General features: G+C 38.3%; 1 protein-coding gene across 1 annotated transcript; it reads right to left on the reverse strand.

Moving 5' to 3' along the window:
- Positions 1-54: 54 nt before the first annotated feature.
- LOC132143261 (uncharacterized) lies at positions 55-11,205 on the reverse strand. The gene is made up of 11 exons (XM_059553384.1): positions 11,041-11,205; positions 9,773-9,833; positions 8,649-8,972; positions 5,456-5,800; positions 4,555-4,593; positions 3,447-3,563; positions 3,098-3,151; positions 2,922-2,969; positions 2,797-2,838; positions 1,574-1,711; positions 55-470 (listed from the first exon to the last, which is right to left on the reverse strand). The coding sequence occupies exons 2-11, from the start codon at positions 9,816-9,818 to the stop codon at positions 55-57; spliced, it is 1,569 nt and encodes a 522-aa protein (XP_059409367.1). The 5' UTR covers positions 9,819-9,833; positions 11,041-11,205.
- Positions 11,206-13,294: the final 2,089 nt, after the last annotated feature.

A 13,294-nucleotide genomic window follows, 5' to 3' on the forward strand; every position in this document is an offset into this window, starting at 1 on the left:
GACGCGCCCCCATCAGCACACGACGCGCCCCCATCAGCACACGACGCGCCCCCATCAGCACACGACACGCCCCATCAGCACACGACGCGCCCCCATCAGCACACGACGCGCCCCCATCAGCACACGACGCGCCCCCATCAGCACACGACACGCCCCCATCAGCACACGACGTGCCCCCATCAGCACACGACGCGCCCCATCAGCACACGACGCGCCCCCATCAGCACACGACGCGCCCCCATACGACGCGCCCCCATCAGCACACGACGCGCCCCCATCAGCACACGACTCGCCCCCATCAGCACACGACGCGCCCCCATCAGCACACGACACGCCCCCATCAGCACACGACACGCCCCCATCAGCACACGACACGCCCCCATCAGCACACGACACGCCCCCATCAGCACACGACGTGCCCCCATCAGCACACGACGTGCCCCCATCAGCACACGACACGCCCCCATCAGCTCACCCCATGTTTCCATTAAAGCAATATCACTGGGATAATGCATATCTGTTAATACTTTTGTAATTTTTGTTCACTTTCTTCAACCACGTCCTCCTTGTTTTGGTAAAGCGAAGGCCTTTGTGACACCGGTGAGACGGAGACTTCGTGTTTGACTAGGCTTGAACTGTGAAGGTTTGTGTTTGATGCATTCGACTGAACGGTGTCATCTTTTTAAACTTGTAAATGTTTAATGCATGCTGTAAAGTTGTTTAATCTTTATAAATGTGTTTGTTTTTTTTTCTTCTTTGAAGTTTTACCAGCCCCATTATGTCTTTTATTTATGAAGGCTTGTGTTCTGTTGCTGACAGAGAACATGTTTTTGTGATTACACAATAAATGGGAAATCTTGTCACTGGAAAATGATGTCTGGACATTTTCACATGTACTGTTTAGATAAAAATGACATCATAATTTACGTTCGCTTTGTGATCAATATGTACATACAAAGCCTTAATTCACCCTTCCACAAATGAGGCCTTAAATTAGATCACAAAGACTTCAATTAAATAATTAACAACAGCATTAAAAGTTGCAATATATATATATATATATATATATATATATATAGCTCTATATTTTTGTTTCCCAATATAAACATCAAAACATTCATAAATCAAGACCATTTACTTGCGATGTAAAATGACTTTAAATTAAAAAAAACGTCACATTAGTAGATCTACGCAGGCTTTGATTTTACTCATATTTTGCGTTCTACTTTAATGATCAGGTACAAAAAGAAAAGAAAAGAAAAATTAACAGCACCATATTTAAAGGTTCAAGAGGTTTATATAAAACAAATTACAAACTGTCCCTATTTCAGTCTGTTTTTCCAAATTATGGCAGAGCTCTTTCTCAAAAAAAAAAAAAAACTTGTTCTCAAGTTTTAAAACTATATGAATAGATGAAGATATAGTAGATTTATAGGGTATATAAATCTATTAAGCTATCAAGATAAAGCATCAAATAGTATTAAGAACTGTAAATAAACAGCAGTGCATAACAGATAGAAATGCATCATATTTTGTTGAACTACTTGTAGATTTCACAGAATCAGCTGTTTGCCTGGAAATGTCTGAGAGTTGAATCCTTTCAATGGTTTTCTCTCGACGATTCTTCCAGACACCAGTAATAAAGCCAGAACCACGGCGGTAACGAGCAGAACCGTGCTGATGAGACCGATGCGGATCCAGGGAATCTGCCCTGAGATTAAACACACGCTTTCAGAACCGAACCTCAGACTGATCTGCTGCTGTTTGGAGAGCTTGTGGCCTTTGACCTTTTAAAACACTCAACTCAGAAAAAAGCATCTAATGCAATCATATGTAAATAATATCCAGATACCACACACACACACACACTAATGTGGTGTTCATTATGCATGGACTACCTCACAAACTGTTTATAATTTATACATGACTCCTTAAAATGCATATGTTTTGAGTGTTATTATTATTACAGTAAAACGGAAACAAACTGAGTTCTTACCAGAATCAGTGTCTGTCTCAGTGACTGATGACGTATCTTTCATCACAACAAATAGAGTTTAAAGAGAAAAACACAGACAAACGACAAAATAATACTAAATTAATAACTTAAACTATTAAAAAATACAACAGAATTATAAAAAAAAACTAACTAAAATTAAAACAGAAATTGGGAGTGGGGAAAACACTCTAATAATATCTCAGGGATAGGCAAATAACATTTATTAATGACATTTATTAAACAGATAGTTCAGGTCCTTGATTCTGACTGGTCAAAGCTGTTGTAAAGTACAGCTACATTGTTTGGTGGAAGAATACTGTTTTTAGCAGAATTATTTTTTTTTATTATAAATGACTCTCTGAATGCATAAATGTGTCTCGGTGTTTATTAAAGCAATAGGCCCCTGAAGCCGTGGTTTACAGAGTTTATAACAGCTAAGGGATGTTGTTATGTATGATGCAAAGTGGAGTTGTTATAAATTCACTGTAAACTACGGCTTCACAGGGATTATTGCTGTTATAAAACGGTTATTCCATATATGCAGTAATGATTTACAATATAAAAAAGGGCAAATAAAGTGTAATGATATTAATAAAAACAGTGTTCTAACACCAAACAATGTAGCTCCTCAGAAACAGTTGTGGTTCCGATAAAGTGGTTGCCGAGCAACACACAGACATAAACAAAGGTGTTTGTTACTTTGTAGCATACTTTACAACAGCCAATCAGAATCAAGGACCGGATTCCGCTTTATAGTATTATTACTACTACAGTCAAACAGAAATAAACACAATTCTGACCAGAACCGATGTCTGTGTCTGGAATCGCTACATCTGTTGTCACTAAAATCAGAGTAGAAATAGAAACTCTGAGAAATAATAATACAGTAAATAATTCTAAAAATAAATATATAGATAATACCTACAGTAGGTAGAATCGATGCCTGTCTGTGGGACTGATATATCCGTCGTCACTAGAAGTAGAGTAGAAAAAAAAGAACGAATCTGAGACTACAATGAATAAAACAGCTAAATAATATATAATAATAAAATGAAATATAAAAATGATAATACCCAGATAACAAAACATGCATAAACTTACCAGAATGTGTGACTGTCTCAGTGACTGTCGGATCTGTCATCGCCAGAAATAGAGCTGATAGAGAAACACAGATACAACCAAGATTAGATGAATTCGTTAATTAAATGAATTCCCAAAAATAAAAATTAAAAAAATGTATAGCCTGAATGCACTGTAAGTCACTTTGGAAAAAATTGTCTACTAAATGCATAAATGTAACGTAAATGTATATGGTTTATGAGGACACGTCTGTATAATGGCATGGGTACTACAACATTAACTGAGTTAGTGTAGGTTTGTACAGTGTAAAAACCGTTAGGCAAGTGTGTGTGTGTGTGTGTGGCCCTGAGGAGCATCAGTAGTACAGTACCTCCATCTCTCTCAGTGTATGTCAGTGTTGGGACGGGGCTGCTGCTTTCAGCCTGAGCCCAAACCGCCTGAGTCTGAGAGAGAGACGCTGTGCTGCTCCACACCTCAGAAGACACAGCTGAGAGAGAGAAAGCGAGAGAGAGAGAGATGTGGTTTGACAGTGAGTGCAAAAATATCCGAACAACAGTACGAAATCTTTCAAATCAAAAACACAGAGATCCTGACAAGGAAGAACTCCGCCATCAGTATCACGAAGCCCTTAGACTGTACAAACAATCTCTAAGAGTAAAAAAGGAAGAACACATAGAACAATTATTTCAAGCAATGGAGGAGTCAATAAATACCAGTAACTTTTGGAACAGCAGGAACGCTCTCTATAGGCCACAACAGGAACACTTGGTCATTCAAAACGGAAACATATGGAGGACACACTTTGAAAATCTGTACAAAACAACTGAAACAAATTCTGCTCGAAATGAATTAAAAACCAAATTAGAAATCTTAAAAAAAAACATTAAAGACAATCAGAACCCCCTGGATTACCCAATCACCATAAATGAGCTTACAGATAGACTACATGTGCTAAACCCCAACAAGGCATGTGGCATTGACGGAATATTAAACAAAATGATCAAATACACCAACGACCAATTCAAAACCGCAATAATCAAATTATTCAACCTTGTTTTGAGAGTAGATATTTCCCCGACACCTGGAACCAAGGCCTAATTACACCAGTCTTTAAACAAGGAGACAAATATGAGCCAAACAATTACAGAGGCATATGTGTCAATAGCAACCTGGGGAAAATATTCTGTTCCATTATTAATATAAGATTGCAAAACTTTCTCAAAACCCACAAAATCCTGGACAAAAGTCAAATTGGATTTCTGCCCGAGGAGTCAGACAAGGTTGCCCATTGAGTCCCACTCTATTTAACATATCAACGAATTGGCCAAAGCCTTAAATAATTCCACTGCCCCCGGCCCAACCCTGACAGAATCAGAAGTTAAATGTCTCCTCTTTGCAGATGATATATATATGTAAATGACTCTGAATGCATAAATCTGTCTTATTGTTTATTAGTCAAACAGAAACAAAACACATACCAGAGCCGCTGTCTGTGTCTGTGACAGGTGTATTCATCACTAGAAGAGGAGTTGAATGAGAGAAAAAGCATAAAATTATTAAAACCAATAAATAATTATATGCAATACATAATACAAATATAATATTATACAGATAACTATATCTGAATTGTGACATTTATGTATTGCATTTGTTGTACTGTCTTATACTGTTTTAAACAGCTGTATCGATGTTTAATTTTTTGTATAAAAATGATTACAGAAATGAGATCTGCTGTAAAAGTGACAGAAAATACATAAATATATATAAAAAATATATATAAGAAATGACTAAAATGTAAACAATGCCAAAATTCTAATTTTCATTACTGTTAAGCAACATATATATATAAATTAATTAATATGTTCATATCATATTTGTGGTACTGCCCTTATGCTATATTTATTTAAAATACAATTATTTTACTGCAATTTATATTGTAATAAATATATTTATTTATATGTAAGAAAATATAGTAATAGTATTATAAAACATGACATATAATTGAGACATATAGGACTATTTTAAATAATGCTATACTTTGCAACCAATAGTGTGAGTTGGAGGCGTGGCTATCAATTTTGACCAATGGCTGACGAGCAGCGGAAACCGTTTTGGTGTAGAAATTACGTATTTAAGCTTTACATATTTGAGTATATTTATATTTACACATATACAATTCGTAGTATATATTAATATTAATTTAATCTAAAAACAAAATTTTCTGAAATATATACATGCATGTGTGTGTATTTATATATACATAATAAATATACACAGTACACATACACACACATATACTCTGTATACAACAGCTTTTTATTTTGGATGCAATTAATCGCGATTAATCACGATTAAGTCTGAAGAGGTTTGTATCGTTACCCGAAACCGTGAGCGTGTGTGTCTCCGGGAATCCGCTCCGTGGTGCCTCATAATCGGTGCTCTTGTAGCGGCACTGATACACGCCCTGGTCGAAAACATTGACCGACGGGATGCTCAGCGAGAAGATACCACGACTGATGTCATGTTTGGCCGGTAACCTCAGGATTCTGTAATCAATACTGATATCCATCTCTCCAGAGCTCAAGCGCAGGACTTCTCTGTCATCCTTCAGCCACTGGATGTAAATGTCTTCCCAAGGTTTGTTTTTAGGGATATTCCCAAAGCACTCCAAAGTGATATCGACACCCTCAAACACTTCAACATGATTAGTGAAAACCACTGGAGCTGCAGAAACACCAGAGAGAGGGAGAGAGAGAGAGAGCGAGAGGGGGAGAGTTTTATATTATACTTTTTTTTTTTTACCTGTTGAAGCTTTTTCTACAGGAACACTGATATTATGACGTCATCAAGACTTATTATTTACTTACAAATAAAGGTTCCAAAACAGGTACTGATTTCAAAAGAGAAACTTTGATGAAAGCTTTGTATTTCTTTTGATGAGACACGTTTACAATTTTTTCGTTTTTAGTTGCATTTAAATACAAATTTATTTAGTTAGATTTATATATAGATTTATATAGTGTCTTAGTCAATTTAGTTAGTTTTCTCCATATAGTTTTAATGTATTTTTATTTCAGGTTTAGTTTTAGATATTTTAGTACATCAAGTTGAATGAGAATGTCTCGGGTTACGTATGTAACCCTTGTTCCCTGATGGAGGGAACGGAGACGTTATGTCGTACGACATATGGGGTCCTATGGAAAACCCCACAACCTGAATACCATCACAACCATGTGGTGCTGCAATTGTCTACAAGCCACAAAGCTGCGCTTAAGGTCATAACCTTCCCAAAGCCCCAGCGCAAATTCACTGACCTTGGTTCCGAAGGGACCAAAGAGAGAGTACATGGCTGCAGGAGAAGGCCATGCTACTGTTCCGCCCACACTAAGTTAGGGTGTACTCACACTAGCCAGTTTGAACCGTGCCCGAGTGCGTTTGACCACCAAAGCGCGGTTCGTTTGACTAGTGTGAGTGCTCCGAACCGTGCCCGGGCGCGGATCGATTAGCCGGCCCTGGCCCGCTTGGAAGAGGTGGGCCAGAGCACGGTTCAGTTGGACTCGGGCACGGTTCACATGCAGTGTGAGTGCTAACCGTGCTGGAGCACGGAACAGGACGCGTGGCGTCACGGTTTTGCGATGCTCCAAAAGTGCAGCTGCAAAGTCCTTGCTGCACTTCAGCTGGTACCTTGCAAACCTCCTCATACGAGCAGCACGATTACGTGAAAATTTTCGCGCCACTAAGGCGACACATCTGTTTAACAACAGGCTGTGGACCAAACGACACAAAATTATCCACAAAGAAAACAGAGCGATGGACTCCATTGTGTTCAGAGAGCGCCGCTCTTCCTGTTTATCCCGAAACTCTCAGCTCCGGCACAAATGCTGAAACCCTCCTATGTGAGTGCAGGCCAGAGGGGGAGTGGGGAGGGGGGACAATCGTACTCGGGCCCGGTTCATGGCAACCGTGCCTAGTGTGAGTACACCCTTAGTGGATGGGATTTCAACCTTCAGAGAAAGATTGCTTCAAATCTTCCCTTTTTGTTCTTTCAGCTCGGAAAAACGATGGGTAAGAGAGCCTTAGGAAAAGGTCTCTACGGAGACCACATCCTACCCGTAGGGAGGTGACATGTGGAGATACTAATATGGACTGACCCAGGGGGCAGTACTACATATGGAATGGGTCTCTGAGGCAAGTCCTACCTTAGAGTAGAGATAGAACAGCTGCCAGAAGAGACTGACAGAGTGGGTCTGTCAATTGAAGACACGGGTTTACCAAGAGGGAAACCTTACCGTGGAAGAATACACATATGCGATTACCCGTAGGGAATCAAGCCATATGGACACCTAGCCCAGTAAAGTGGCTGACCGGAGCTCCGGGCTGGGCCTGGTGCCAGACTGCTCCACCAAGTCTGACTTTCGAGGGTGCTGGAGGATGCTCGACCAGGGTACGCCAACCGGGGAACTCTACTGGGAGAAGAAAGGCTCTCGCATCCCCGTGTCACCGAGCCAACCCTTCCAGCCAATTACCTGTTACCCCAACAAACAGGAAGAAACTGTCTCTACAATAAGGTTGTAAAACCTCATGAAGGTGTTAGGTGTTGCCCAGCCCACAGCTCGACAGATGTCTGCCAAAGAGGCACCGTGCGCCAGCGCATAGGAGGAGGCCACACTCCGTGTGGAGTGAGCCCTCACCCCTAGGGGGCACGGCTCACCTTGGGAACGGTACGCCAAGACAATGGCATCCACTATCCAGTGGGCCAACCTCTGCTTGGAGACAGCCTTCCCCTTCTGCTGACCTCCAAAGCAGACCAGGAGCTGCTCAGAGCTTCTGAAGCTCTGGGTGCGGTCCACGTATATGCAAAGCGCTCTTACGGGACACAGCAACGTCAAGGCTGAATCTGCCTCCTCCAGGGGCAGTGCTTGCAGGTTCACCACCTGGTCTCGGAAGGGAGTGCTGGGAACCTTGGGCACGTATCCAGGCCAGGGTCTCATGACAACATGAGAGTAGGCCGGCCTGATCACAAGGCACTCTTCACTTACCGAAAATGCTTGGAGGTTCCCTGATGGAAGTGAGCGCAATCAGGAGCGCTGTCTTGAGAGATAGGAACTTAAGCTCGACTGAATCCAGTGGCTCAAAGGGACCCCTCTGAAGTCCAGCCAGAACAATAGAGAGCCTATGCTCTAACCTTTCTTGCAGGAAAGAAAGCACCACTCGACCGAGCATCTCCGGTCAGAGCTGTGGTGAGAGCGCGTCGGCTGCACGATTGAGCTCCCCCGGGATGTGGACAGCGACTTGAGCCGCGTCTGACTCCAGAGGAGGAGATGGTGGGCGAGTCGAGACATGCAATGTTATCGTAGACCGCCCTGCTGGTTGATGTACGAAACAGCCACAGTGTTGTCCGTGCGGACCAACAAGTGCTTGTCTAGCAACAGCTGCCGAAACTGCTGTAAAGCTAGATGCACTGCCAGCAACTCCAGACAGTTGATGTGCCAAAGCAGACGAGGTCCTGTCAATAATGACAGACCTTTTTACAAATGAAACAATAAACAATAATTAAGGCTAATTTACTTACGTAACACTTGTAGTAACACAGAGCAGATGGGTTTTGTTTCCTTCCAGAGACATTCGTATACGTCTCCATCGTTCAGCATCAGGTCTGACAGAATGAGGGAGAAGTCCTCAGACTCTGCCGGATCGCTGAGGAAGTTCACGCGATCTTCAAACCCTCTCCCGACCGTGACGACGTCTCCTCGCAGAGAGATCACGTCTTTGCCCATCGCCTCCCAGTGAACGTCCAGCTCCTGCTCAGAGAACCCTGAACCATTGCAGGACAAGATCACGCTTTCTCCAACATACGACTGGATCTCCGACGTCTGAAGGTAGAAACCTAGACAGACTGTGGGAGGAAATGCAGGATTTCCTCAAACCAGAGCTTTTAAAAGGAATAGTTCACCAGAAGATGAAAATCTGCTTTCCTAATGTTAGATGTGTTTGTTTCTTCATCAGATTTGGAGAAATGTAGAATTTCATCACTTGCTCACCAATGGATGCGAATGGGTGCTGTCAGAATGAGAGTCTAAACAGCTGATAAAAACATAACAATAGTCCACAAGTAATCCAGTCCATCAGTTAACATCTGGAGAAGACAAAAGATGAAACAAATCCAGCATTAAGATGCTTTTAACTAGAGTCTATAATCTATAATAACACTTCCTTCAGTGAAAACGTTTTCTGGTCTGAATCAGGAGAGAAATCTGCACAGATCAAGCAATGTTTAAACGGCTGTAAACAAATATGTGCCTGGATTCTGATACAAGAGAACAACAGAAGACAATAGAAGACTTTTTCACTGGAGGAAGCGTTATTATGGATTATAGACTCTTATGGGTTTTAGTTAAAAATGTCTTAATGCTGGAATTGTTTCATCTTTTGTCTTCTCCAGATGTTAACTGATGGACTGGAGTGCTGTGGATTATTGTGATGTTTTTATCAGCTGTTTGGACTCTCATTCTGACGGCATCCATTCACTGCAGAGCATCCATTGATGAGACAATGATACATTTCTCCAATTCTGATGAAGAAACAAACTTGATGGTCTGACTGTAAGTAAATTCAACAAATTTAGATTTTTGGCTGAACTATTCCTTCAATATCAGCAAATATACAGACACTAAACAGAAGAAATTTATTACTTACCCTTGAGGGCTATAATAAAAAACAAAGTAGTCCCAAGAATATGCATTTCCTCTCAGAAAACCTATTAAATAATGAAAAAAAAGTATTATGTGAAACCTAATACATGCTATTATACTTCTAAATAACATGAATAATCAGGTTGTTGAGTGCAGAAGGATCATCCAATGATCTATGACTCCCACCAACGCTTCCAAAGCTTTATTTAATCGTGTCACCCTGAAATCAGAGCCACACTAAACACTCCAGACACCACAGATGACATATTTAGTTGACTTTTTTTACAAATTTAATAAATATATATAATTGGTAGACACAATGCATAAATAGTTTGTCTAAAACTCAAGGGATTTGAGCCATTATTGATTAAAATTTTTATTTGAGTATTTATACTATTAGTATTATTTATTATTTGGAGTTAGCTTATTTTTTATTTGTATTTGTAAAAATCTATTTAGTTTGCATTTTTGTTTTATTATTTAAAATTTTGAAATTATTTAATTTATTATTTACATTTAAATTTATATTTTATTTTAATTTATACTTTTTTTTTTGCCAAGGTAAGATTTTTTTAATTAAATGTAAATTGTAGTTAACACTACAATATTTGTTTACTCTCGTCATCAGATTTAACCTGTATTTGAACATTTATGTTGACTGACAGTGCATGCATTGGATATATTTTATATTAGTAAATCAAGTTTGATGGAAAAGCCAAAACTAAAAATTAAACCTGAAAAACATAATAATGTAGCCTATTAATAGACTGTATTACATAAAACATATTTCAGACTGTATTACAGTACATACGATATATTCAAGTTTATTTGTATAGTGCCTTCACGATACAAATCATTGCAAAGCAGCTTAATTAGAAGAAAATTAGAAGTTTCTACAACATTATATTTAGGAGTAGGTTATTAGTGATGACTATGGCAGAAAATACAACAAGAATCATGCAGTTAGTTACAAATAATCAAACAGATGGTGAACACTAGTAACAGTAATGATTATTTGTTGTGATTATATATAACATCTTAATTTCACTTTTCAATTTCGTTTGCTTCATTTTGTGCATTTCTTTTGAGTAATTTCACTGCTTCATGATAAATAAAATGAGTTTTCAGAAGTGAAATGAGATGTTTTTCCAATATTGGTAATCAATACCATGGTATTCCCATCTGAAACGATCACTGCACCGTAGTAAAGTGACAGTACTGTTGGTAAGAGCTGAAGTGCATGAGAAAATGAGGAAATGAAGCAGTGCTTACCAAGTCTTCAGTTATTCAGCTGGTGCTATAGATTCTTCTCTCCTTCATTCAGTGTTTTTTAAGCCACTCTCATCTCGTCTTGAGTTCAACATGCTGAACAGAGAGAACATGAATCCAAGCGGATCTGTCCATGAGTGTCACGCTGCACAGATGCTTCTTTATGTTTAGGGCTCGAGGTGACACAGGTGATAATATATGACCTGATGCAACATCACTATTAATTACATTACACCGCAGTAATGCCATTACACTTCACAATACTGCATGCATTGGTATGGATTTAAAAGCTTAGGCCTGATTCGTCCTCCATGCATGTTTTGTCCAACGCTCTGACTTTGAGTATTTTTAATGCATAAGTCGTTGCTGTGAAACGTTAGACGTGGAGGCACACAGTCTTCTGAATGATGGCATCTCTTGGCTTGAGTTCAAGTATTTACACTCTTCAACACTTCTGACTCTATTTTAAGATGAGCAAGACTGATCTGACTCACACGAGGATAATGACACAAAGACCGAACAGTTTGTAAAAGCCTAGTTGCTTGAATAGTTTTATCTAAAAGATTAAACTGTGCATGTTCAAAGGCTACAGAAATGTCCATTTCACCTACTAAAATGCCATTAAACATCTTATGATGACATTCAATCTTAAATATTTTTCTTTAAAAAATAAAATAAATAAAAAATCGCAACGAAAATGGTCGTAATGGCCCTAAAAATGCAATAACAAAATATAATTTATTTGTAAACCAGATTTTTTTTTTCTATTTATATTTAAAGAATATATATATATGAAAATTGTCTTCACAACCCTAAATATAATCTGTAAATATCTATATATCTATAAGTTTGTTCTGTGCTTTTTTTGCACTCATCATTGACAATATTAATTATTGCGGATGAGAAATGACGCATAAATAAATAAATAAATAAATGTAGAAATACATAAATGAATGAATAAATAATTAATTAAAAGCTTAATTAAAAGCATAAATGACTTAAGTATTGATAAATAAATGAAATACATAAATGAATCAATAAATAAATGTAGAAAAACAAACAAATCAAATTAAGATATAAATAAATGCAGAAATGTGATATGCATGAATGAATGCATAATTTCTCAAGTGTCATTTTTAATTGTGCTATTTTTGAGTTATACTATATTTATTTATTCATTCATTCATCCATGTATTTCTACATCTATTTATGTATTTATTTCAGCATTTTATTAATTACTTATAAAAGCAGTAATTCAGCATGCGAAGCATTATTCCACATCACGGAAGAATAAAACGACACAGTATTCAGTGGCTCATAAATTAAAAAAAAAAAAAAATACTAAAAATAAACGGGAGAGAGGAGCGGCAGCCGAACGCGCCAGCGTGACCTTTCAACCGGAAGAGAAGTATAGCGCAAATGTAGCCAGCTATTATGTATAAATCTCAATTTTTTTTTTTTTTTACAGTCTATGATAAATCTCAATTTTGAAAAATGGACCCTTATGATTATTTTGCGGTCCAGAGTCACATATGTAAAACAAAAACATCATTCTAAATCAGTGATAAAAGGAAAAATAAACGCCTTTGAATGCTAAGAATGTGACAGCACCACAAATCTAGAACATCTAGAAGATGAAACACGAGACCTTGAGCGTGTGCAGCTCTGAATAAAATCATCTCATGTTCCACGAAGGGCTAGAATACTTCACTGAAACTAACAACATTTAAAAAATAAATAAATAAAAAATACACGTTTGATACTTTAAATAAATGTTATTTATTAAATTAAAATAAAAAATTAAATAAATAAAAAATTATGAAAACACTACACATAAAAAAACACTAATGATAACCTGTAACTAAAATAAATTTTTAAATCGAATTAATGAAAATATAAAATATAAACACTTAGATAATTCAGATTTCATAACTAAAGAAAGCACGTGCATATTGTAAAGGACACAGTTTGATGGAAATGGCATCTGGTTTGTTGATCTTGTCTTGGACGCCCATCATCATCATCCTCCTCCTCCTCCTCCTCCTCACTTAATTTGTCGAAGCACAGAGGATGAATGCACTACAAGCGCTGCTGTTCCTCTGTCCTCCAGCAGAGGGAGACAGAGCTCTATCCCTCACGCAAACACAAGCAGACGTCACTCAAAACTAGCATCATATCATACTGTATACACACACAGAAACTAAACACGGCAACCTGTCAACATAACAGTCCAATTTAACGTTTAACAGAAATATAT

The sequence above is a fragment of the Carassius carassius genome, chromosome 7 (assembly GCF_963082965.1).
Source record: "Carassius carassius chromosome 7, fCarCar2.1, whole genome shotgun sequence".
Taxonomy (NCBI): domain Eukaryota; kingdom Metazoa; phylum Chordata; class Actinopteri; order Cypriniformes; family Cyprinidae; genus Carassius; species Carassius carassius.